Source organism: Sebastes umbrosus, chromosome 8, assembly GCF_015220745.1.
Source record: "Sebastes umbrosus isolate fSebUmb1 chromosome 8, fSebUmb1.pri, whole genome shotgun sequence".
NCBI classification, from domain to species: domain Eukaryota; kingdom Metazoa; phylum Chordata; class Actinopteri; order Perciformes; family Sebastidae; genus Sebastes; species Sebastes umbrosus.
In genome coordinates, this window is record NC_051276.1 from 25010892 (window position 1) to 25038180 (window position 27289).

Sequence of the window (27289 nt, forward strand, 5' to 3'; positions counted from 1 at the left end):
GATAGTGTACCAGTGGAGAGTGAATGGAGGAGAGTTGTATCAGAAATTATAACATCTGTCCTCAGATTAAGTTAAAATGTATAAATATTTAATTTCACCCCTGTGAAATAGAGTGCTTAAATATTGACCATAAATCATCTTAGCTATGCCACTGTTTATTGTTCACTATATTGGTGTAAAATCAATAAAAAAGATTTGAGAAAAAGAAGAGAATCCTTCCACTAATTTGAAAGAACAAAAATCATGAACTTTGGGAAGCTGGTGGTCTTACTAGTTGTCTTTAGTGCACCAAAATTACTATAAGGCATTCAGTTTTGTTATTGTTAGTTTGCAGAAATACATTTAACATTGAGAAGGTGATGATTTTGGGGAAAAATCAGTTTGTTGATGTCGTGAAATTCAGTACAATAACAACTTTTAGTTACTTGTTGATGGTTGTTGATCTTTTTGGTGTTAAATTGCTGTAGTTGTAAATGGACTGTGTGTTGAGGGGATTAAGTGGTGAACGTTTAATGTAATCCTTTATAATACTGAAACCGTCTTGTCTAATAGAGGATAGGAATATTGTCAGTAGACTTAATTTCTGATTTAGTGTTAATCAATCAATCAATCAATCAATCAATCAATCAATCAATCAATCTATCAATGCAGAAAACTGAAACTTCAACCTAAAGTGTTGAAGAAAATAGTCTAATTCAAGACCATCCAGGGCACAGAGGTGCTTTGAAATGTCCCTGTATGTGTCTTAGTAAATGTTTCCTGCTGTTTTGGAGTTAATATATAACACAGTAGTTTTCCATGACAATCTTATCTGGATGTTCTTTGTGGTTCTTTGTCTTTGAAGTTTTATTTATTAATGATCTCAATCTGCTCATAAACATGCCACTAATTTCTTATCAAATGGAACGTCTTATGAAGCAAAAACGATTGTGATATGAAAAAGTGAAATATAGACTTAGTTGTTCAACTCAAGCTGAAGTTTATAAATGGGGCTGAATTGTCATCTGACGAGCTTTTTATTGCAAGATGTGACCATTAAATGCTATGTTATAGTAATATATTTTTTTCAGTAAAAGCCATACTTTTATTTGGTACCTTTCTAAAGGCTCTGTAGATGGATTATTTTACAAAAAAATATTAATCTACATAAAATGTTATCAATACAACCTTTAATTCAGTAGTTCAGAAGCTAAAACATGTAAAAACACTGTAATGTTCCTTTAGTTGCAGGTGGAAAACAGCTCCTCAAAGACACAATTGCAGGACTTTAATGTCCTTTTTGAAGGTAAACTGTTGAACCGGTGGAGCTCAGCAGGTGTCTGACCTCCATTTTCACACATCTCACCATCGCCATGACAGAAAGAAATACAGACCTCATGTTACTACTTGTTCCTTATTTAGATACCATGGGAGCCTCCTGGTCTGGTATTTAGGCTGAATGGGATTGTCCGGTTTGATATAGGTTATTTAATTCAGTGTGCACTGTGTTGGGCAGCTTGCTGGTGTGAACATAACATTTAACGTCTCCTCATGTTCTCCTCTTTTGTACTTTTCAGCTGAGGAACAAGTTCATGAAGAAGTTGCCGAGAGACGCCGAGGCCTCCAACGTGCTGGTGGGGGAGGTGGACTTCCTGGACTCGCCATTCGTGGCGTTTGTTCGTCTGCAGCAAGCTGTGATGCTGGGAGCCCTAACGGAGGTTCCTGTTCCCACAAGGTGGCTGAGATTCATGTCTGAACATCCAGGAATTCATAAATACATTAAAGCTTTAGTTTAATGTAGGAAGAGGTATCAGTCCAGAATTTCCATGGAGACAGTTTTAGTTGTTTAGGTCCAACTGAGGCTGACTCACACGTCTATTTAAGGTTTCATAACACTGACAGGAATCTGGGAAAAACACTTAATATGATTTTTAAAAAGTCAGAAAATATACATGAAAGTAGTACAGTACATACAATATAAAATGTGTGGACATATAAAATCACCAATGAACAAAAAAGTAGATTACATGATATTGTCAGGTATATGTAAAATTATGTTTTTCCTGTGTTCACATTAATTTAGAAAGAAATCCAATACACCACTGTAATTTAAAGACTCAAACTGTGGTTCTTCTGGTTCTTTACTTGTGCATATAATAAAATAAAATAATACGGAGAGATATTCAATAACATGAGAAAATGCACAGACAAATATATTATTATATTATATTTAAAATATCTGAAAGAGAGAAAAGAATACAATTTCCAAACAAGAGAGAAAAAGCAATAAAAACAAGGATTCCTAGTGTGAAATCAACATCGGTCTCTCTAAAAACGGAGTATTATGAGTTTCATAAATGTAAACATTTATTGCAGAGTTAATATAAAAGATTAGTTTGTAAAGGCGTTTCTTTTATTGTGTCCTAGGGTTTGTTGTCTGGCTGTTGATGAGTGTCATAAAGCTACTGCAGCAACACTGAACAGGTTTCTGTAGTGTTGTTGTAACCAAGGAGCCATAAAACAAATTTATTTTATCTACTAATGAGCTAGTAAATGTTGTGTATATATAACAATGTCCTTCAGGAATTTCTCTGCTATGGTGACGTATCTAATGCGTCACCATTATGGCCATACTCATTGCACACACATATCCTCCCTGCAGACAAAAAAAAGAATAACAATCTGTCTTTGTGCTCTGAGTGAATGTGTAGAAAGCTGTGAATACCACAGGCACTTTCTTATGAAAGCAAAGGGTTCTATAGATCAAGTAAAGATGCTGTAAACTTAAACTCAAATTGCACATCACCAAACCAGACACCTGAACAGATGTAAATATGAAAAGGATGCTACTATGTGTCCGTTACAGAAAAGTACAGATAAACAACTTTATTATTAATACAAATGATTTTGTTCCATTTGCAGATTTTTATTCATCCTGCTTGGACCCAAAGGCAAAGCCAAGTCGTACCATGAGATTGGCAGAGCGATCGCCACGCTGATGTCAGATGAGGTTAGACTGCCATCAACACACATCATCGGTGTTATGTTTTAATGCTGACAGTGAAACTCTGCTACACACATTAAAATGAGATCTTTCATGTAACGCAACATGTAATTTTTACTTACAATATTTATGCTTTAAGGTTTAGTTTGTTCCTAAACATAAAGAGAGTAGACAATATAAGAGGAATATAGCATAATACTAACGCTATAAATACTATGTGAACACATTATTGTTTGATTTTTGTTTTCAACTCTATGGTAATTATTCATTGGTGCATTATACCAGAATATTGTGTTGTGTTATTGATGTCTAGTATGTGTAGGATCTCACTCTCACAATCCTCAGATGTGATATTACAGTTCGGTGCAGGTCTCTTTCACACCTGAATGCCTCGTCCCTCTCTGTCTGTGTTCAGGTCTTTCATGACATTGCGTATAAGGCCAAGGACAGACAAGACCTGCTGGCCGGTATCGACGAGTTCCTGGATGAGGTGATCGTGCTTCCTCCTGGAGAGTGGGACCCGGCCATCAGGATAGAGCCTCCGAAATCCCTCCCCTCCTCTGACAAAAGGTCTGTAAACATGTTTAATATGAAGTCCAGTTTAGTGATGCTTCTTTGGCCTATGCTGAATGTACAAGAAATACCAACTACTTTTTTTTACTTCTCACAAATGTGGTTTCTATATTAAAGAGCAAGCTGCCTTATTACTAAAGTACAGACGTTGATACATCTTTGAGGGAGTAGTACATAGTGTTCATTTTGTCATGTGAAGAAATCAGACGTCAGACGTGCGTCTCTTAGTCTTAGGCCTGTGTCAAATGTCCTTGTTAGTTTTTATCATATTTAGTCAACCTCATCCTGTTTTTTTAGTCAAGTTTTAGTTGACTAAAAGTCGGGGCAATTTAGTCTTATCTTAATCAAAGAAAACGGTAACAAATTTAGTTTAGTTTTTGTCAATGAAAACTGTTTTAGTCATCAGAATATATTGAACATTTCAGTCAATCTAAAATAGCTAAAATATCCCCTTGTTCCTTTCTGCCTAGCCCTGTCGTTGTGATGATTAACTGTAACTTAAGTAAGTTACTCCGAGTCCTCCTGACTGCTCATTGTGTGCTACAGATGTATTCCTGATATGGCGCTCGCAGTACAGCAAACAGAACTGCTGCATTGAAAAAAAAAAAAAACAGTCTATAATATTTTGTCTCCTCTTTTTTGTCAGTGAAAATAAAGAGAGATTTTGGTAAAGTTCTTATGTTTTTAAACTACTTTTTAGTCTCGTCTTTTTCCGTCAACAATATTGTTGATATTGTCACAGTTAGTGTTTAATGACGTCAGTGCCGCCTCGTCATCGTCTCGGCTTAGTCATTGAAAAAAAGGTCGTTGACGAACATATTTAGTCATAGTTTCTGTTAACACTGGTTGTAGACTAGTAGAGCACACATACAGCACTTAATTTGTGTTTCCACACAGTCTTTCCCCTCCGGCAGTGTCCTCATGTTGATTTTATGCCAGGGAAGAAAATGATTTCACTTACTGAGGAAATTCGTCTTAGAACTGGAGGATTATAAAAAGTGACAGTAACCCAGCGGTAACCCCTTGAGAGATTTCCTTGTTGTGTTCTTATCTGAAACCACAAGTGTTGTACAAGGTCCTCAGGCTGTGTATTAGTCTGCTGGTCATTTATTAAACCCACTTACACACACACACACACACACACGCACACACAGACACACACAGGAAACACTGCATAAAGACATGCATGCTTTAGCTGACACAAATTCTGGTTTACAGTAATTCCGGCACCTCATATACTGTATATTTAACAAGAGTCATACTATAAGCAGCGGTAGGTTGTCAAATCAAATCAAATCAATTTATTTTTGTATAGCGTCAAATCACAACAGAAGTTATCTCAAGACGCTTTATATATAGAGCAGGTCTGTGACCGTACACCATAGTTTAGAGACCCAACAGGATCCACCAAGCGCACTGTGGCCAGGAAAAACTCCCCGATTACTGGGAAGAAACCTGGAGCAGAACCGGGCGCAGGGCGGGCGGCCATCTGCCGAGACCGGCTGGGGGGATAGATAGATAGAGATAGAGTGAGAGAAAGAGAGAGAGAGAGAGAGAGAGAGAGATAGAGAAGCAGCCACAATAGTAGCCTAGCAGCTGTAATAGCTAATACAAGTAGGACTGATAACACAAAACCAATAGTGGTGGATGGAAAGAGTGATAATACAACTATCGGAATTGATGTCATTGGGTCGTCCCCAGACGGGCTTTCAAGTGGAGCTTCCAGCTGTCTCAGTCCACCATACAGCTGGCTAGCTCGCCAGCATTGTGCAGCGTTAAGCTTTAGAAGCAGCTTAAATGAAACTGTAAAAAGTATCTGTATCAGGATTCAGCATTGGACACAGACATTGAGCACAAATAATCACAGCCACATTTTAGATGAAAAAAAATATGAAAAAGATGGAGAAGAAGACCATCTTGCATTAAACATGTAAGATCTGCACCTGTTCTGAATGCTGCGTGTGCAGTAACTACATTATGTTATAGAAGAGCAGTCGTTGCAAAATCCCTGAAGTGCGTCCAGCCGTCCGGCACAGTGTTCAATAATGAAAGAGCAGCTGTGGGTTTTATTTAAAGCTGCAGTTTTACTCAGAACGTTTTGTTTTTACTGTATGTGAGCACTGATCAATCAGGCTATTTAATCACGTAACACATATCAACACAAGAAACGAGGCCATGACAACATGCTGACACTTAAAGCTTAATTTTTTGGCAGCTTAAATGCTGAAGACCTGCAGGCTGTGTCACATCAGATAACTGTTTCCATGTGATAGAGTGTTAATCAGAGGTAAAGAGCCTGCCAGATTGAACAAAACTGTGTGTATTTTTGTGTATTTTTGTGCATTTCAGGAAAAACATGTATGCAGGAGGGGACCATCAGATGAACGGAGATATGCCTCATGATGGAGGTCACGGAGGAGGGGGACACGAGACAGGGGACGAGCTGAAGAAGAGTGGAAGGTATGAAATCATGACAAAAACAAGCAATATTTTGAAATAATTGTTTTTATATGAGAATGGATAGCTATATTCATTTGCGTACCAACCTTAAAACTAGACACGGAGCATTTCATGGCCTTTCAAACACTGTAAAAATGTTATAGTTAAACGGCTGTTGTAGAGTCTAAAATTTAGACGGGTGAGACAATGGGCCCAATGCAAAAGACCCCACCACCTCTCCCACATAGGATCAAGACAGACACTTTATTGATGTTCAGCGTGTCTCTTTGTAGTCGTTACGCATCTCTCTGTGGTTTTGTGTCACTTTGTAATTGTTTTGGACTTTTTGTAGTTGTTGTGTCTCTTTGAGGTCTCTTTGTGTCTCTTTTGTAGTCATTTTGAGTCTCTTTGTAGTTTTTTTGTGTCTCTTTGTAGTCGTTATACATCTCTCTGTGGTTTTCTGTCACTGTTTTGGTCTTTTTGTAGTTATTTTTGTCTGGTTGTTTTGCTCCTTTTTATAATCATTTTGATTGTCTTTGTAGTCATTTTGTGTCTCTTTGTCATTGTTTTGCCCCTTTTCGTTGTTGTAGTGAGTCTCTTTGTGGTCTCTTTTTGTCTCTTTGTAGTTGTTTTGCATCCCTTTGTAGTCTTTTTGTGTCTTTTTATGTCTCTTTATTGTCATTTTATGTTTCTTTATGGTCATTTTGAGTCTTTTCCTGGTCGGTACGTGCCTCTTTGACTTACATTTTGTAGGTGAAGGTCAGGGGGGCCCCTGACATTTTGGGCCCCTGGTCCTGTGCCCGGTAGGCCCGTTCAGAAATCCATCCGTGGTGCTTAGTATTCCATATTGTGGAAAACGACACACTTTTTCTTTCTCTGTTTTCAGGTTTTGTGGGGGTCTCCTACTTGACATCAAAAGAAAAGCGCCTTTCTTTGTCAGTGACTTCACCGATGCAATTCACATTCAGGCCTTGTCGGCTATTTTGTTTATTTACCTGGGAACTGTGACAAACGCCATCACCTTCGGTGGTCTGCTGGGGGATGCTACAGAAAACATGCAGGTCTGACTGAGATTTTGAGCCTTTTTTTTAACAGTTTGTAATCTGTTTATGTTCTGAATTAAACCCTGACTATTCCCCTCCATGTGTGCAGGGTGTGTTGGAGAGTTTTCTGGGCACAGCGGTCGCCGGTGGGGTTTTCTGTCTGCTGGGCGGCCAGCCTCTCATCATCCTCAGCAGCACCGGTCCTGTTCTGGTGTTTGAACGGCTGCTCTTCAATTTCAGCAGGTATGTTCTTCATTTTCTCAGTTTGCCAGAGGCACAGTTACAAATCAAAGATGATTCAGGACTCAAAAAGTATTTAATCATCATGCTAAACTTTGGTTGGTGATATTCAAAAAGCTCCAAACATGCTTGTTATGAACGTTATTTTTAATGTAAGTAATGCAGGTACCAGGGTCACAATTTGAGAATAAAGTCAATATATTTTAAGTCTTTTCATATCTTTTTAAAGTTTAATTATTTTGATGAAACAAAGTTGTATAATTTAATGATTTTAATACTCCGACGCAGGAAGCAGGTGAGACGAGTCTGTCAGCTTTCATGTGACAAATGAGGGATTAAAGACTATGAATTTATTCTTGAAATATTATCCCTTCTTCTTAAAGATGTTACCTTTTTTTTCTCAAACAATTACAGCTTTATTCTCATAACGTTACAGGTTTTGCTTGAAATATAATCACTGTATTCTCAAGAGTTTTTCTTTATTCCAAACAGTGTCCCTAATTCTCCGTCATATAAAACATCAAATATATTTTACTGACTCTGTATTTGTTGTGTTTCTCTCCATACAGAGATAATGGCTTTGACTACCTGGAGTTCCGCCTGTGGATCGGCCTGTGGTCGGCGTTCTTCTGCCTGGTGCTCGTGGCCACTGACGCCAGCTACTTGGTTCAGTACTTCACCCGGTTCACTGAGGAGGGCTTCTCCTGTCTCATCAGCTTCATCTTCATCTACGATGCCTTCAAGAAGATGCTCAAATTAGCTCACCACTATCCCATCGACTCAGAATTCAAGATGGACTATGTCACACAATATGACTGCCTCTGTATGGCCCCTGCTGTTCTAGGTGAGATGTTGTTTAACTTTGAGGCGTTGTGCTGAACAGTGGTATCCAGTCATTGAATGAGCAGAGTGTGTTTTACCCATCGACGCTGATAAGACACATTGATTAACCCAATGGCTGTTGCAGGTTTTAGGAGCATTTTGTAAACCAACAGGAGATCAGTTAGAGAGAAACATTGAGTTTGATGAGAGGGGTTAAAGGGAGGGTTGTTAATATGTTTGGAACATGTAGTTAGAAGGATCACTATCTTTAGCTTGTTTGGTTGTGAGGAGTAATTACAGCTTTAAGGGCTGCTGAGTTTTAGTATGAATGGCCAGATATGTCTATGGTGTGATGGTTACAATGAGCATAAAATGGCTATAAAAAAGTGAACAACTGCTGTTGATGAGACTTTAATACGACACAGCATGCATCTTTATTTTATTTTCTGATGGAGGATGTGAGATGAAGTGGGAGCAGGCCTGAATTACTGGTAATCCCCTGCTGCTTTCAAAAATCTCTCTCTCTCTCTGACAAACACACACAGAAATATACTATTCCCCATGCTGCTCCACATACAGTAGAGTACAGTGCATGCCAGGGAGGGGGAAACAACAGATGCTTACTTTGAACGAGTGAGTGCAGCTGATAAATCTAACTAAATTGGAAGGAGTTTCTGTCTGTTCTTCGCTTTTCTAGACAACCGTTCATCCGATCAACTTCACACTTGGCGCACACCCAAGGAAGTGCTGGGATGAGTGCGAGCTCTTGAGATCTACGGAACATATTCATTAGTAGTGCGTTATGTACACACTGTGTAGTATATTGAGAGGGGACCCATGACATGCTGGGTACAGCTCGCTCTCCGTCGATGTTTGTGTGAGCTTTTGCACCCAAATGACGTGTATACTCCAGCATTGCTAGGGGATGTAACTATGTTCAAGACTTTTATTTGTTATTTGCTCAGGTACAGTGTACAAGGATTCTCTTGGTTCTCTATGTCAAGTAGAAAAAAAGATAAATACTATAGAATATGCACATTATAATAAATAAAAAGAGATAAACACTTTTATACTAAACTATGTCATGGCAGATGTATTGCTCAGGACCCAAGGAAGCTCAGTGTCGAGTGTGAAGTTGTTTAGATGAGCGGTTCTCGAGAAAGCGGCAAACAGCAACACCACAGGCCAAGCAATCGGCCCCTTCTGACAGGCACGTTTTGAACGAGTACTGCACTTGTGATTCAAAACAGGCTGACGTAACACTGACAGTAAGTCAGGGAAACTCCTGGCTGGAATTAAGTTAACTAATAATTTGGCTCCATGGATGGAAATGTTGGTTGGTCAGTCAGTTGATCTTTAGGCTCAACACTTTGGCAAAGAGAGAAATATCTTTTACTGTAAATTTGTTTTTGGGGCATTTTATGCAGCAACAGTAGAGAGACGACAGGAAACGAGGGAGAGAGAGATGCAACAAAGGTCCCAGCAGGACTTTAGGGTTAACCACTAAGCCACAGGGACGCCCCCCCGAGTAAAATCTCTGAGCTGAGATTCCGATGTCATAAAATGGGCATCAGTGATGAAGCCACTATAGCCATATGGGGCTATTATAGCATGATTTCAGACAAAGTGTTGTTGCTTCAGAGACTTGTTCGTTGTTATGCAAGACAAATTAAAACTTACTGAGGATGCACTGTGCAGTGTTAAAAACTAGTTTTGTTGTGTTTTTGCAGAGAACAGTACAGACGTCATTGGTGATCCTCTAGAAGGAACTTCCGTCTGGTACTGGAACAACACTGATCTGGTAAGTGTGTCATGTTTTTATTGCTGTCCTCTGAGAAAAAGGAACATTATTTCAATCATCTTTGACTCTTTTCTATTGATGTTTTTCCTGAATGCAAAATCATTCTTATTGATAGTTTATGTGATATGTCATCAGTGGTGCAATAAGTACTTGGATCTTTTACTTAAGTAAAAGTAGCAATACCACAGTGTAAACATACTCTGTGGGCGCTTTCACAAGCCATAGTCTGTTTGGTTAATCCGAATCAGAGTGAAATTGATACTTTTGGTTTGTTTTCTATTTAGTCTGGTTCGGTTTCACAGTATGACATGACATTGAAAATCTTTTAGATGACACTAAACTACGCTTTCTGTACTCCAACACAACAAACTGCCCGGCTGGCACTCACGTTTCCACCATGGATGTATTCCACTAATCCATTGTTGTCTTCCGGCAACATGTCACCTCACAAGACTTCAAGACTTCTCCTTTAGTGAGACTCTTTCCATAATGTCAGACACTTATAATAACAATCAGAGCCTGCCATGGCAAAAAACAAGCACTTTTAGTGGATGTAAATGACGGTGCCAGCTTGCCCCAATAGCAGCATATTGCAGCCCGGGATCAGCTACAGCGCTCTCCCTCAATACTGGACCAATTTCAGCAATTGTCATCACCACTGTATGTCATCTATGCTCCTGTGTGCTGTCTCAAACATACTGTAGTGTACTGTATATATTTCAGCTCTGATTTACTTCCAGCATTGTTTCAAACTGAAGGACTTTGGTCTAAACGCTGCTGGAATTCTTTGACAATCTTGAAAAGACTTCAAATCACATACCAACTACAGGTGGCGAGATAAAGAGAAAATTGACGAAGACAGTTGTGTTTGTTGAACAATGTTACAAGGAAAATAAAACTGTCTGATAAGAACATTGTTTCCAATTTGAGGTTACTGTGACACTATGTCGGCTTGTTTTTATCTCTGCGACAGTTATCAGTCTGTTCTTCTCAGCCTCAGTATTGGTCGCAGCTTTGGTGGGACGCTTTTAGGACGCAATTTGCATTGTTTCTTTATAATCAGGACGCTCTTTGTTTCCTCTGTGCAGCCAATGAACGCCACGTGGTCGTCTCTCTCAAAGACAGAGTGCTTAAAGTACAAAGGAGAGCTGGTGGGGAAGGCCTGCGAGACTGTCCCAGACATCGCCCTCATGTCTTTCATCCTGTTCCTTGGCACTTACACCTGCTCCATGTGTCTGAAGAAGTTCAAGACCAGCCCGTTCTTCCCCACCACTGTGAGTCAGCCACACTAAGCTAATTCAATCCAACAGGTCATCTGGCAAGGAAATGAATCAGGTGTCCAAATGTTTGAACAGCAGGTCACAGAGAACAACTTTGTCAAGTGTTTGTGTTAACTGTCACCCAGGTGAGGAAACTCATCAGTGACTTCGCCATCATCCTGACCATCTTCATCTTCTGTGGAGTCGATATGCTCGTTGGAGTCGAAACTCCTAAACTCATTGTGCCAACTGAATTCAAGGTGAGTCCCTCCCTGCCTCCTAAGTGCACATGCTGTTGCCCAATAGACTGCTACATGAATGAGTCCTAAACCCCGGAAATGAGTTAGCATTTTTTAGCACTTCCAGTTCCCTCGTCTGGAAGTCAATGTTTTTTTTTGATGGGTATTTCACCATGCGACCGTGGTGCAGTTTCTTTATAGCCTAACGTTAACTTTTTACTTCTGGCGATTGCATTCACACTTTAAAAATCATAAAAGTGGTTTTCATTTGTGGAGATTATTTTGCTGAACAAAACGTGTAAGTATCATAAACGTGTGTTTGCCACAGAGCTTATTTTCTGCAATAATCCAAAACTCAATGGAAAAATCCCATTGGCTTTTTGTCGAGGGAACCAGAGCGATGCTAACTTCCTGTTTGGCCTACAAAAATACATCAACCCTGGAGCACTCTATTCAATGGCATTTTTCTTTTGGTGCATTGCTTCATAAAACATAATAAAGCCAGATTTATGCTCGCTGTAGCATACCCCGGCGTGAGTGAGCCAAACATGACATCATCACGTATTGTGCGTAAATCGCAAAGGCTCTGCAAGTTATTGCAGCACTTGGTTGTGCACCTCGGAATTTTTATAACAAGGTACCCGCTGCATACGTTTAGGTGGTAGAGGGGATGACAATTAAATGTATAGTTGTTAGTTTGGTTTGATTTCCTCCTGTCTGCATGTCAAAATCACCTTGAGTAAGACACTAAAAGTGCTCTGTGGAAGGACAAATTTTAAGCTGCTTCGTACAAAAACATCTAATATATTAATGTAATGTAGGTCAGTCTAATGGGTTTGGAAAATAATCAGCAGAGATGTAAAGTGATTTATATTTTACGAGCTGACAGAAGCAGCAAAAGACGCATTGAGCACAAATGGCACTTTTTCTTCCTCCCTCACAGCCAACAAGTCCTAACCGGGGCTGGTTTGTGCCCCCGTTCGGAGGAAACCCCTGGTGGGTTTACCTGGCGTCGGCTCTCCCTGCCCTGCTGGTCACCATACTGGTCTTCATGGACCAACAGATTACTGCTGTGATCGTCAACAGGAAGGAGCACATGCTGAAGGTAAAGAAGAAACCTTACAGACAAAATGTGTATTCAAAGCCAGGTGGTAGTTTGTGACCCAGGAGATGAAAGTCTTCAAAATGCTAAATGTCAGTACTGTTTTAATACTTTTATACACAAGGTTGATGTGAAACATTTTGTGTTTAAATTGGAAATTCAACAACAGCAACTAAAAGGTTTTCTTTGCAGTAAAATAGTCTTTTTCTTTCTGTTTGTCTAACTTGATTTATGTGAAGTGAGGATTTTCATGCGTTTCCCACAACATGCTGCAGTTTGTACAGGACACTGGCTACCTTCACACTGTAGTTAAATATTGTTGTCATTCTTTTCATGGGAGTGAGAGATGTTTCGTGGCAGTGACTGAACACAGTTCGGTTCAAAAAGCAACCACGTGAAATGTTCAGCAGAGAGTTACTGCTGAAGTTGAGCAATAATTTCTTTGATTTCAGCGTTGTGACTCGTCCCTTTTAAAGATAATTTCAGAGAACTGTTAATCAGCATATTATACGATCAAACCATATAAGAGCGGTTTGCTGGGTTTTATGTTTATATGTGTCTGCAGCCGTGCTCTACGTACTGTCTATGTTTATTTATACACATGACCTTTGACCTTGTGTTTGTTGTCTGTACCAGAAAGGGGCAGGTTACCATCTGGATCTGTTCTGGGTGGCCATTCTGTTGATTGTTTGCTCCTTCATGGGTCTGCCGTGGTACGTGGCCGCCACCGTCATCTCCATCGCTCACATCGACAGTCTGAAGATGGAAACCGAAACGTCGGCTCCCGGAGAGCAGCCGAAGTTCCTGGGTGTGAGGTGAGACTGGTGCAACATGTTAGAGAGTGCATAACTTAAGACTGATTATTTTATTGATTTTGATTTATTTAATAGCACATAAAAACAAATATTAACAAAGCTATGTAATAACAGAATGTGTGCCCCGTTTCCACATAGCCCTGTACACGTATGCGAGTCAACCGAGGTTCATTCCGTTCTATGGGAATATCCGATGTGTTTGCGAAACTCCTTGTTCCTTTTTTTTTTTTTTTTTTTACGGTCCGTAATTTGCCTCAGACAGAAAAAAATTAACTTCTCACCCATATCTGCGTTGGCGTTTCCATCCCTTAAGAGATGCATTTTCCTTGCGTTGAACACCACCGTATCAAAAACAAATGGACAACCTTGCGGACTCATCCAAATATTAAATGCACCAAATTAGACATTGAAAATAAAGTTGTAGGAGTATATTTGAAAACCGTTTTGCAAATGTAAATGGTGGACTGTTTTTTTATTCATCAGAAATGTGTTTGTATACTGAAAGATTAGCTTTGAACCAAGCAATCCAGGATTATTATTTTTAGCTTTGACAAAAACACAGTTCAGAAGTTATGAGCCAAAACATGAACTGCTCTATAAATGTAACAAATTGTTGCAAAGTCTGCACCAAATTTCACTAAAATGAGTTCAGTAGTTTTGAGATGTCCTGCTAACTAACACATTGTTATTTATACACCGTGCATGAAATAACTCTCTTGTTTAGAGGTAATGAACTGAGGTGTAATAAGCTGCTTTGGGTCGTGAGTTAAACTTCAAAAACATTTACACAGCAGATTACTGTTGGATTGTTAATCCTGACTGGTCAAATACTTATTTATTACTAATGCTTGTTTATTATTTAGTTACATGTTAAAAAGCACAGAATAGAGGGGTTTACATCTTATCCATTAAATTAAAGACTGTATTCAAGAGAAGTAGTGGGGAAAATAACAAATAATTATTTTCATCCATGTCCATTAGTGTCTCCATGTACTCCAGTTAAAATACATTAGCAATATTAAAACATTATGTTTTTTGTTTTCATTCATAGCTGGTAAAGACACTTTGTGATTTTCTTCCTGTTTTTAGAGTTTGTTTTTGTTTTTTGGTGACGTCCTCCAGAGCCTCCTGATGTGTCAGCTGTAAGCTGAACTAACAAACTCTCGTAACATCGACACCAACTTTGAACTTCCTACAAACGTTGGCGTTGTTTTTGTTTTGGCTAAACTGAATGAGATTTGGGAAATTATTGATATTCTCAAGTAATCAACACCATTCTTCAGGCTTTTTTGGGACTTTATTATTGGTAAATTAAACCAAACACATTTGACTTTTGTTTTTGTGATAACTGTATTTTTCCTCCTTTTTTTGTCCTTTGCAGAGAGCAGAGGGTCACCGGTGTGGCTGTGTTCATCCTGACAGGACTGTCTGTATTTATGTCTCCTATTTTAAAGGTAATTAATCAGATTGTCTTCTGTTGTTAGTCACTTAGTGTCTCAAGTTTAATCTTTTCAAAATGACTGTGACAGATGTCAGACTCGACTCTGTGATAGACCTGCTAACTTACAGATTTAATCAAAGACTGACTTTTAGTGCTTTTAAATGATATCAACCGCAAACTGTCAGGTTGTTGTAAGAGTTTTAATCTGTCAACCACAAAAGCATAACTGAAATAGTTTGATACTGAGGGACTAAAATAGTTTGATCTGGTAACAAGGGTTGTTATACATGACAAAGCATTAATGTTTATATTATGAAAAGGAAATAAATGAAATTAAAAAAAAATGTGTAAAAATAAGGTAATTAGCCTCTTCTGTCACAACTGGGTTTATATTTTTGATTCTCTTTGACTAACTGTCTGAAAAAGAGAGATAAGTAACTATAAGTATCAGTCAGTTCACAAACCTCTACACTAAACTCTCCAGCTCGCTGCCGTCCATATGTGTGATGAGGTCAAAGGTCAGCGGCGTACAAGATCTGAGTATAGATTAACTCCTAGTGAGACGGTGTAAAATGTGGGATTATCACAGACTCATTGACCTTCATGTCCAGCTACTGAGTGAGAGACCCGTTTGATTCATACATTTTAAAATGTTATCAGGAAAAGTTATGAATGGTTGTGTTTGGCATTGAGGGGAAATACAGGAAACAGAATAGTTTTTGACAAAACTTGTAGGTGACAAATGGTTCAATAAACACGTTAACATCATTCATGTTGTTATAATATCAACGTTTATATCTGATCAAAATAGACTTCTCATTGAGGTGAAGCAACAAGCCCTTTCATCTCACTTAATCATATTATTGTAGTCTAACTCCGTCCAGTTTGGGTTACAAAGCTTATAATAAGATGATAATTCTGCTATAAATGAATATTCTTGAAGCACCTTGTACTTGAACTCTGAACTGGAATGGCTGATTTGTGTTTTTGAGCCTGAAATAATCTGTTTTCCTCTCTGTTTGCTCTAGTTCATCCCCATGCCTGTGCTGTATGGAGTCTTCCTATACATGGGAGTCGCCTCTCTCAATGGAGTGCAGGTAAATGTTACATCATTTTTTTTGTCATCATAAAATTAGTAGATTGGAGTATAGAGCAAAGGAAACTACTTTAATCTGAAAACAACCACTTACTATCCTCTAACAGACCCGTCATATTAGTAGTATTTAAACCTTCTTCATCAAAAGGAACCTCTGAGTATCCAAGAAAACAATGCATGCCAAATACTCTGATATATTCATGCATGCAGTGCATCCTGTCATGTGTCCTCATACCTCTATCTGTCTACAGTTTATGGATCGTCTCAAGCTGCTTCTGATGCCAGCGAAGCATCAGCCGGACCTGGTTTACCTGCGACACGTTCCCCTCAGGAAGGTCCACCTCTTCACCTCCATCCAGATCCTTTGCTTGGCTCTGCTCTGGATCCTCAAGTCCACTGTGGCTGCCATTGTTTTCCCTGTCATGGTAAAATACTTTTTTGTATTACGATTCGGCCAATATTAGTATTTGAAAGACTGTATATCTTGAATTATCTTGATACTACTAAAAAGTTACCAGTATTTAGTATCTACTGTATGTGCATAAAACTATTCTCACTATTAATTATTTGATAATAGTTTAGTCTGTGAAATGGAAAGAATAATGAGAGATGCCTTATTACAAGGCACAAGTTACATCTTGCATAGTATATATCAAGTCTTCCACTTTCAGCTGCATCTAGTGGCCTTCATCAGCAGAAGGGGTTTGCTCAGTTGTCATATAGATTCAGTTGTTATCACGTGACCTTAGTGTTTAATTTTTGGTCATGTGATAGCAGGTGCATATCTGTTAATGAAGGCCACAGCTGAAAGCTCTGAAAAAACATCCAGTAAGAGGACCTTGTGCTATTTCAAAGGTAAAAACTGAGCGGTCAAGAATAAAACATTAATTTTAAAACCTCATACTCAGTGCAGTCAGCAACCAAAACAAGAAAAGGTAATAATAGTGTTATTGTGATATGAGACCAGAAAAGAACATTAGTATTGGCATATTTGTAACTTCTTGAACAGTCACATCCTGCCTTAAAACAATAACTACAACACAAAGTACAGTTACAAGTACAATAAAGTCTTGAGTGCTGCATTAGTGACCCTGAAGTGTAATTATATAAAAACATCATGACGGTCATCACTGGTTTATCATTCCTATAAAACAATCTTGTCTTAAAACACATAAATGAAGCTTATCATTGTGCAGAGTGGCTCAGTGTAGCCATTGTTTTAAGGCAGGAAGTGATTTGTTCAAGAGTCTCTCACAAACTATAACTCACATTGTTTCGTGGATTTAAAAGGTCACCAGTGTATAAATATTATTGTTATTTATCAAATGTGATGTTAAGATGTGCATCATTTATCATTTGTGTTATGTAAGCTATATAAAAATACGACTTTTTTTTTAAAATTAAAAGTACAAAGTCGATTTAGTATATTCGTTATTTTCAGTAGAAGTTGTCTTGAATTTAAATGCACGTCATAAGGAGTTTAGAACTACCAACAATCAGCTTGATATTGTCTTTCACATCATAATAATGTGTTTTATAAAGTTGTGTATCAACGTCTTTATTAACCTCGCTTTATACCGAAACGTGTCTGTTGCATATTTACTGTGAAGTTAAAAATATACAGTTTACTGTACTGTATTTAAACTCCATTTAATGCGACGGACTTCTATTAATTGAACAAATGCTGGTCAAAAATGACCTCCGAGTCCACTCACTCTGATTCTCTTGTTCTTCTGCTTTTAGATCCTCGCTCTGGTGGCCGTCAGAAAAGCGATGGACTACATGTTCTCCCAGCATGAACTCGGCTTCCTGGACGACGTCATCCCAGAGAAGGACAAGAAGAAGAAAGAGGACGACAAGAGGAAGAAGAAAAAACGAGGCAGCATAGACAGCGACGCTGAAGACGTAAGAGTTTACAGTTTTTAACACACTTGAAATTCCTCCAGTTTCCTGTGATGTGTTTTAGATGACGGCCCATTCCCAAGTGTGTCGACCTCACCAACAACCCTCCAGCCCGGCTCCCAACTCCCAGTTTGCTCTTCCTTTGCAGCAGCATGAACATTGAGTGTTTACCCACTGGCAAATCAATATCCAGGTCTATAGGATGCCTTTACGTCATTTTTAGTTGTTGTTAATCAGTGAAGATGAGAAGGTTTGACAATACAGCATATGCTATAATTCCTGTGTTCTATAGCCTTCCAGATCCAGAAATCTTAAAGATAATATAGATATAAGGTGCCACTGTCTCATTAAGAGTGATTATTTATGTCTCCTCGGTGGAAACGATAAACATCCTGCAGATTTTGCTTTGTGTTGAGGCCACTCAAAGTCCGGTTTGACTGATTTTCAGTAGAGCTTCTTTCAGTTTTCAGGTTTATTAATATGAATGTGTGTGTTGATGCTAACTCAGCAACACCATCAGAGGTCCCGTCTCAGGATGTGTGTTTCCTCTCTCCAACAGTCTGACTATCCTTACAATGACAAAGTTCCCAGCATTAAAATCCCCATGGACATGATGGAGCAGGAGCCTTTCTTAGGTGATAAGGCCTCTGACAGTGAGTAGATCCTAAACTACCTGCAGCACTGGGGGAAAAATACTTCTTCCTCTTCATCCTGACTGACTCCTGCTCTGCTTCCTCATTCAGTGTCTCTGACGGCTTCTTCTGTTACTAAGAGCTGATGTTTGTCTTCCACTAACTGCATGATATTAACATTTCCTTCTTTGCCTTTATCCTTTACTCCAGTTCTGTCTCTTGTTCCAAAACATGCATGGAAATAACTCATTTTCTCCTCCCTTTGAACTTTCTTGGATGCTGTGATTTTATTTGTCTTTTCCATTTTAAATTCTTGCTTGCTGGACCTAACCTTTTTTTCTTCGGTTTCTTCTCTGGTTGGTTCTGATATTACCTGTGTCAGAGAGGACCTAACATATTCGCTCGCCTGCATGCACATGCTAATGGCTGTTTTTTTTTTTTTTTTTTTTTACTTCCACAGGAGAGAAGTCCCCTTCATTCCTTGAACGACACACATCGTGCTGAGCAGCTCCGCTACTACAAGGCCAACTGCTTGTCCAGGTGAGATGAGAGAGTGTGTGTTCAACTTGCATAATAGGCTACATTAAATGGGAAAGAGGGAACAAAACTAAACATAACCACCACAGATTTTCTTTTTGAATTCATTCTTTGATGACTGTAGCATCAAAGGTCGCAAAAGGTCAGAAGGCAACCTAACTAGCTAACATATAATGCTAGTCTGAACTTTAAAGGTCTGCAAGGCTAATTACGTTACCTATGGCTGAACTGCTTTTTTCAATGGCTAACAGAGGCTCAGATGTCTCCTCTCTCTGGACTTCAAACCTGCAGAAACTGATTTGTTTTGTCCACTTGGGGGCAGCACAAACAACTTGTGAAAACAACATTAACAACATCACCTTTTCAGTTGATTTGGCAAATGTGTTAGCAAACAGTGGCTTATTCACACATCCAGCTGTGATGGAGAAACATTATCATTAATATGAAGACGTGTTTGTGTCCACCTGATGAATATAACTCCAATATTCACTCTCTTTTAGCTCTGTTTTTGGTCTCCACCAACTCCTAAGGGAAATATCTGTCTCTTTAGCTGCTAAATGCTCCATTATGTTCACCAGCTAGTCTCTAACTGTGTCTGTCTGTTGTTTAGTGTTGAGCAAGTACTGTACAGTGGCTTTTTAGAGCATTTTCTCTGAAAACAGCTGCCTGCTGCAGCTGAAAACGACGCTATGAGAGCTGTGACAGTGAACCAAAACAGTAAAGTTGCAGTCAGACTGCTAAACAATGAGCTGAAACTTACTATAAAACCAAGGGGAGATGCAGATTCAGGTGATAATTCTCTGTAGGTTCATCACTACAACCAACTTCTTTCAGATTGTCTTTTGATACATTATTATTACCATTTTAATGTTACTCAGCCATAAAAACTGGTTCTTTTGCGTTACGAAGTGAGGTTTAATTTGATCCATAAGACTATTTTTGAGTCCCGGGCATATACTACAAATTATTATATATCTATAATTATAACTTTTTTTGTTTTATAGTTTTTTTGTGGATTTTATTTACCATTTTATTTGGCTTTGTAGAAAGCTGAGAGGAAGTTAGGGGGCAAAGTGAAAGGGGAAATAACACGTATGCAAGTTATTTTTTTTTCTTAATTATTTTATTTGATCAAACCTGGAATAACCCAGCACACTTCCTCTCAGATCATATTGTGAAAAGGGCAAAACTGTCCACGGGACCAGGCTTGATAAGAAGCTATTCAAGGCAGGCATCTATTTTCAGTCACATCCTCAGTTTATAAAAGCTTACATACCTTCAGATGAGAAGAATGTAACCTACAATATAAATTACATGTATTACAGTAATAGTTTAAAATACAATAACTGTTCCATAATGTTAATATTATGTCTTTCTGAGTACCTAAAACATGTACACCTGTGTAGCCTGCATGTTTATTGCATACAACTCAATGCTCAAAATCATATTTACCTCTATTTGACTTCAACTTATTCCTGAAACTTCTTTTGAAACTCATCATCTGGTGATGAAGATTTTATATTTATTGCAGATTTAGATTCCATTAAGACAAAAAGGCACATTTAGAGAACAGAGAGAAACATTTAGAGAAGTAATAATGGTCTAAAACGAGCACAGTTATTGTGTCAGCTCCGACCTTGTCACCGTTACTAGAGCAAGGCGAGTGTGTGGTGCGTGATAAACACACATTGTGCTTCACTGTTATGAGCTTTAGTGGAGACAATCAGTCTTAAAGAGGCAGAACAAGCCTTGTTTTTTTTACCAAATATTTAGAGCGATGATTATGACGCTCAAGAAGAGATTATGTTTCTCCATCAAGCTCACAGCCTCTCATGATGACCAGGATCCATTGATATGATCCGGTATGACCTCATCTGCTCTACGATTGTTGTACCATTGCTGACGAAAGAGGATTAGTGGTTTTGGGGCAATGTGTGAAAAAGCAGCTGTGATTGCAGCACATCTGTGATGCCAACAAACAACTTACAAGATTTGTTTTTCTAATTGATCTTCAGCTGTAGAGATCAGACTGACAGTCAGCTTTTGTTCACACGGCCGGTGGCTAAAAACACATTTTACTGACTGAATTGCAGTCTATGTGAGCATAATTTTATTTTATATAATTTTATTTTCTTTGAGTCAAACATTTGCCTAATAATGTCAAATACTAAAGCTTTAATTGGCTAATTGGCTATTAACTCCTTTAATAAGAGAAAAACTCAGATTGGAATAGTTCAGTTTGTTTACAATTTATAGAAACACTTGACTTGTATAAAGACATTTTATTTATGATGTTGGTCATTGGTGCTTTTTTTAAAATACATATATACATATATATATACATATATACATATGTATATATATATATATATATACATATATATATATATATATACATATATATACATATACATATATATATATATACATATATATATATATATATATATATATATATATATATATATATATACATATATATATATATATATATATATATGTACCTATTTATTCACATACTTACGTACATAATAGTCCTCTCTATTCTACCTTTATTTGTTCAGCTTTGTCGTCCTCGTTCTTAGCTATTATATCTATTTCTGTGTAAGTATGCTGAGAGTGTCACTTGTATGTGCGCACATACTTGGCCAATAAAGCTCATTCTGAGTTTGATCTCATGTTACTTTAAAGACCTCGGGCATTTACAGTGGTCTGTCCTCGTGTCCATTAGAGTCATTTGGTAATCCTCGTCCCGACTAAGGCTGAAGCCAAATTGCTTTGACCTCAGATGACCTCAGTGACCATCAAACCACCATCACTGTTTGTATTTCTGCCTTGAGAGAAACACAATGTTGTAATGTAGACAGTTAATATATATTTCAGATTCATAAACACATTTATCAAAATACAATTTTATAAACTACACGACACAAACCAGAATGATTACAAACACACAGACGGGGTTCGAAATCAACACAGCAAGCTCCGAATGCGGGTACATTTTACGTTAGGTGACTAATTCTCGGAAGGCTACCACCAGCCGGAGCAGACTTTCTCATTTTACAGCCAAAGAGTACACTACAAGATGTGCGCTGCCTAGTTTGACCGTTTGATCGGAGTTTGTTAGTGATTGACAGCATCCAACAGCCAATAGGAACGCGCCCTCTCTCTCTAGATTTTTTAAAGCCTTACAGCAGAGCCATGAGGAGGTGCAGCAGTCTAGTTTTCTCTCAGAACACTTGAATTACAATATGCTGAAAGGTTATTATAGAATTTTTGCCCATTGACGCCCAAAATATTTTGCCTATTGAAGCCTTACCTCTAGCCAAGAGAGCGAATAAGTGTATTTCCCAAAATGTCAAAGTATTCCTCTAATTAAACACCACATCCCAGCATGTGTCCTAACAATATTCCTCTTTGTGTTTCAGCCCTGAGATGAGTCCGCTGAAGCCTGTGCCTCAGATTAGAATAGAAATGGACTCAGACGACGATAATTCATTCTACTGGAAGGAAAGAGGATCTGAAACGTCTCTTTAGAGCAGCGAACCACCACCAGACTCCTGCAGCACCCGCAAGACAACTTTTACTTTCCTTTATTGACCATAGTCTTTTTAACTCCAAAATCCTCTCCACGATTTCAAGACTGTCTTCTGAATATGTCGCACAGAAAAGAAAGGGAACGCACTTAAGACAAAAAAAAGCTCTAACAAGACACAAGAAAACTTTCTTTTTCTAATAATGAAGCCATTTCTTTCCAAACAATCCTCTCTTGGTACTTTCCTCACAGCTCCACAGTAAACTGATAAATATAACTCCTCACTTCTCTTCTATGCAACTCTTTTCACATATCAACGCTGCATGAAATGCCCTCCCTGCTCTTTTTTATATAAATATATACATAAATATCATCTGTTTGAATTTTTATATAAATTGATTTACTCTAATAACATTTTCCTGTAGCAGGAAAATTATGTTTTTTATAGCTCTACCTCTTGTTTTAGAATAAAAGCTGAACAACATGTTGATTTTTGACGCAGCATGGGGTTTTGATATTTTCTCTCTGTCCTCTTGTAGAGTTGAAATGATTCAAGAGATTCACTGTATTATAGCTTGTGAAGGAAACGTGTGCAAATAGATCATTTTAAGTTAATTAACAGTTAATTAACAATGCATATTTGTATGTGCAGATGAGGTAAATATTTTTATCATCACTTTATGATGCAGTTTTGATTGCTTCACCTTCTCTTTCTAATTTTCTGAATCTTTCTTTCAGTTTTTGTTACTCTTTTAAATTAAATAATTTCTTTATCTTTTTTTTTTTTTTCTTCTTTTTTTTTAATGATCATTTTGTGTGTATTTTGGTAAGCTTATGTCCTTTATTTTGTTTCTCTTTTATGGGTAGAAAACAGTTGAGCGATACATAATCATCAGATTTTCCTCAGCCAAACTTTAACTCTAACTAGGAATGCATATCATATAATCGCTTGTGCTGCACAAACTACTTTACCGAAGTGGCTTATAAGAGATCGATCCAGACAGAAATTATTACGGTAACGCTGTGACGAGGGATAACGAGAAGGGAATCAGATCCATGTAAACTCCATGCAGCAGGTTTATTTCTTTTTGTCTCGGCTGCTGTCGGAGTTATCTGATGATGGGATCACATGTTTCTTTTTGTTTTATATATTAAAGGTTTGGATTTTTTCAAGTCTATCTCTGTAGAGCAACTAAACTGAAAGTTATGGGGGAGAAAACATCCATAGTTAGAGTATATTCATGCATACAGATACAAAGAGGCTGGCAGTCTTTTACAAGACCTCAAGTTTGCAGCTTGTTTGTGTTGCTTGCTCCAATTAGATAGTTATTTTCTCACATTCGCACACCAATGATATTGATTTTTTTAGGTGGCTGGAATAGATTTTTCTGCCGTCCCCGTCTACAGCACTGTATTGATGTGCTCTGGTGTCGGTACTCCTGTCTGCTTCTCCAAGTTGGGGGCGTGCCGACCGTCATCTACTGTCGGTAATACACCTAGTATGGAGAAGTACCTCATACAACCCCACTTCAAAACTACAGAAATATCCCTTTAATACAGACTTGTCAAAATCCAAACTTTAAACAAAACATCCACCGTTGTTTTTAGGAATGAGTCAGAACATGTTGTACAAACTATTCACTGTATTTCCTACAGAGTGGCCAGTGAGTCCACACAGTCCAATCCAGAAACCTCTCAGATGTGACTTTATTGGCCAGTATTATAAAGCACTGTTCATCATTATAGTATCCCCACTTTATCTGTAAAGGGCACACTGAAGCACTTTCTCACTTGAATGTTTAAGTCTTTAGTGGAAGTCCTCTCTGTCTTCCTCACTGCTATAGAAGTCAAATTAAACCGTGTGATAAATGAGACGCCTTCCTCCTCTGTAAATCATGTACATAAAAGGCACGTCGGCTCAAACCAAAATGCAACAAGTTATTGTTCCATCACGGTTTGTTGTGTTTTAATTTGTTCATGTCCGTTTCAGTCCATCAGCCGAAGTAACGACGTAATTTATACTCAACATCAGTGTTTTTAGTCGTCACCAGCAGCGAATGAGAACTTAAGTGTGACTTAATGTCTGAGACACATTATTATTATTTGAGTGGAGTTGTGAGTTTAAAGTGTCGTACTGTGTCAGCATGTCAGGACAAAAATCTACAACATCAAATGAATTGTTAATTATGTTAATTTTAGCGTACGGGATAAATACTGATACATTTGTTTTGATTAACTTTTTGTGACTTTTAGAAACAGGTGAAATGGTTTATTTTAGAATTTATATTTTTCAAATGAAATGTACATGGAAAATAAACAGAATTATCAAACAGTGATGGTGTGCTGCTTTTTATGAGAGGAAAAACTCAAAAAGTAACTTTATATGAAATATAGGGTTGCAACTAACAATTATTTTCATCGTCCATTGATCGTTTATTTTCTTGATTAATCGATTAGTTGTTTGGTCGATAAAACGTCAGAAAATAGTGAAAAATGTTGATGTGTGTTTCCCAAAGCCCAACATGACGTCCTCAAATGTCTTGTTTTGTCCTCAACTCAAAGATATTCAGTTTGCTGTCATAGAGGAGTAAAGAAACCAGAAAATATTCCCATTTAGGGAATTTTGACTCATTCTATATCTCATACTGCACATTATTATTATTATTATCATTATTATCATTATTGTCATTATTATTATTATTATTATTATATGTAAAGTAAAGCTACAATATTATACTGAAACCCTCCTTGTCAGAGTTTTATAATGATTACTGATTCAGTAGCTCCCTCTAGTGTCTGACCAACTGGCTTACAACCTACAGGAAGTGGAATAATCAAACGGGGTTCAGGAAAAAGAAAAGGTTTGGTTAACTTTATGAAGTTTAAGTAAAGCTGCAAAGTCACAAGATACAGTATGCACTCCCACTGAGGTATTTTCAATTACTGTGGCTGATTAGACTTTTGAGCTTCATCATTCAGAACAAAGTAAGTTGTCAATCAATTAGAGTCCTGAGCAGAAGTTTAATCTTCCAAAACAAGTAAAACCACCTGTGTGGACGTACAGGTTCTTCAGGCTGCAGTACTTCCTTTAAAATTTCTTCTTCTCCTGGTTATTTATTATTCCATGTCAAGGCCTTTATCATTAATTACTTATTGATAACATTTTTATGTAGACGAATATTAAAAAAAACAAAACAACATCCACAGAGCCTTTAGAAAGGTGCCGAATAAAAGTATGGCTTTTCCTGAAAAAAAAATATGATTGTGAATTCATCATTTAAAAACTTTTGGCGGGTCCAAAATTAATGTTTTGTTTATCTCTACGGAAGATATCTGACGGCTTGTGAGCCAATAGTAAAACAACGTTGGTATCTCTGGGTTATCAGTGGAAAAAAACGTATAAATGGCTGAGATTGACGGTAAGTGTCTGGCAACGACTTGTTGTGAAGTAAATGTAATGGAACGGAGGAGGGAGAATGCAACATCTCGTGGCTGAATATTATCAATAGCACCTTTAATATACTGTTGCTTTTATGAATTGCGTTAATATAATTGCTGCTGTTTTCATTGAAATTTTATGTTTCAATGTTTGCAAAAAATACATTTTCAAAGATTTAAATACCGACACTGCTATACTAATATGACTAATAGCCTGGTTGTCCATTGGGGGTAATGTCAAGGGTCACTTTGCAGTGCATGCCGCCTTTTATAATCACATCAACAAAAGTAACAGGTGGTCAAAGTATTTGTTGACGGTCCAAAATGAAAATGAGTCACAAAACTGCAGTAAATACTCCAAAATCATACTCCAAGCAGAGGTAAAACTGTTAAAATTGTCTTATTAATTAAATTAGATTTGTTCATATTATTTCTCTGTGTCTATAATCAGGAGCATTCCAGTTAATTAGAAGATAAGCAAACATCAGCAAATTACAAAATGAATTGAAAAGTACAATTTCATGCCAAAAAAAATGTCTTGAATACAGAATTGCATTCACTCAGATATAAAAAGGTAAATGCTCCTTGTTTCCACTAGAGGACTAACAAGAGCTGTGGAGGAGAGATACGCGTGTGTGTGTACATTCTTGTTTGTATATCTTTGTGAGGACCAGTTTGACATTTGAACCTTGAAAAATGAGGATATTGTCTCTCGTCCTCACGTCTTCACCACGTTAAGGTCAGACATTTAGTTATGATCGTTACATTTAAAGTGTTAAAGTTAATTTACTAGTCATGAGGAGGTCTACACAGACAAACAGTTGAATAATGTCATCTGTGGCTCTGGAGGAACAGATAGCCTGAGGTATAAACTGGGGCTGTGTGGGGTTTAAAAGATGTGGGACAGGGAGGAAGGGAAGTTGCATTTTCAGCCTGAAACACACTGGCGCCAGCAGGTCAAAGTTTTTACTTATCCAGTGAAATATCTCAACATCTACTGGATGAAATAATGCACCAAACTTACGCTAAATGTTGGTGAGGAAAAACTGGCATGGCCATTTTCAAAGGGGTCCCTTGACCTCTGACCTCAAGATATGTGAATGAAAATGGGTTCTATGGGTACCCATGAGTCTCCCCTTTACAGACATGCCCACTTTATGATAATCACATGCAGTTTGGGGCAAGTCATAGTCAAGTCAGCACACTGACACACTGACAGCTGTTGTTGCCTGTTGGGCTTGAGTTTGATGTGTTATGATTTGAGCTTATTTTTTTATGCTAATTGCAGTACCTCTGAGGGTTTCTGGACAATATTTGTCATTGTTTTGTGTTGTTAATTGATTTCCAATAATGAATATATACTTACATTTGCATAAAGCAGCATATTTGCCC

The 27289-nt window shown here is 37.9% G+C and overlaps 1 protein-coding gene across 7 annotated transcripts in view; it reads left to right on the top strand.

Moving 5' to 3' along the window:
* The window catches only part of slc4a4a (solute carrier family 4 member 4a), a 62965-nt gene extending 38170 nt beyond the window's left edge, over window positions 1-24795 (top strand). For 4 of the 7 annotated variants that reach the window (XM_037778149.1, XM_037778148.1, XM_037778151.1 and 1 more), the window contains 18 exons: window positions 1557-1714; window positions 2902-2989; window positions 3399-3553; window positions 5906-6016; window positions 6882-7056; window positions 7148-7281; window positions 7848-8122; window positions 9831-9901; window positions 10990-11175; window positions 11307-11420; window positions 12343-12504; window positions 13138-13316; window positions 14698-14770; window positions 15786-15854; window positions 16105-16278; window positions 17597-17758; window positions 18848-18927; window positions 22353-24795. In XM_037778149.1, the coding sequence (XP_037634077.1) occupies window positions 1557-1714; window positions 2902-2989; window positions 3399-3553; window positions 5906-6016; window positions 6882-7056; window positions 7148-7281; window positions 7848-8122; window positions 9831-9901; window positions 10990-11175; window positions 11307-11420; window positions 12343-12504; window positions 13138-13316; window positions 14698-14770; window positions 15786-15854; window positions 16105-16278; window positions 17597-17758; window positions 18848-18927; window positions 22353-22461 (2475 nt within the window). In that variant the 3' untranslated portion in view covers window positions 22462-24795. Of the gene's footprint in view, window positions 1-1556; window positions 1715-2901; window positions 2990-3398; window positions 3554-5905; window positions 6017-6881; window positions 7057-7147; window positions 7282-7847; window positions 8123-9830; window positions 9902-10989; window positions 11176-11306; window positions 11421-12342; window positions 12505-13137; window positions 13317-14697; window positions 14771-15785; window positions 15855-16104; window positions 16279-17596; window positions 17759-18314; window positions 18409-18847; window positions 18928-22352 lie in introns of all 7 variants that reach the window. The other 3 variants (XM_037778150.1, XM_037778153.1, XM_037778154.1) reach the window with 1 other exon arrangement.
* The last annotated feature ends 2494 nt before the right edge of the window (window positions 24796-27289 follow it).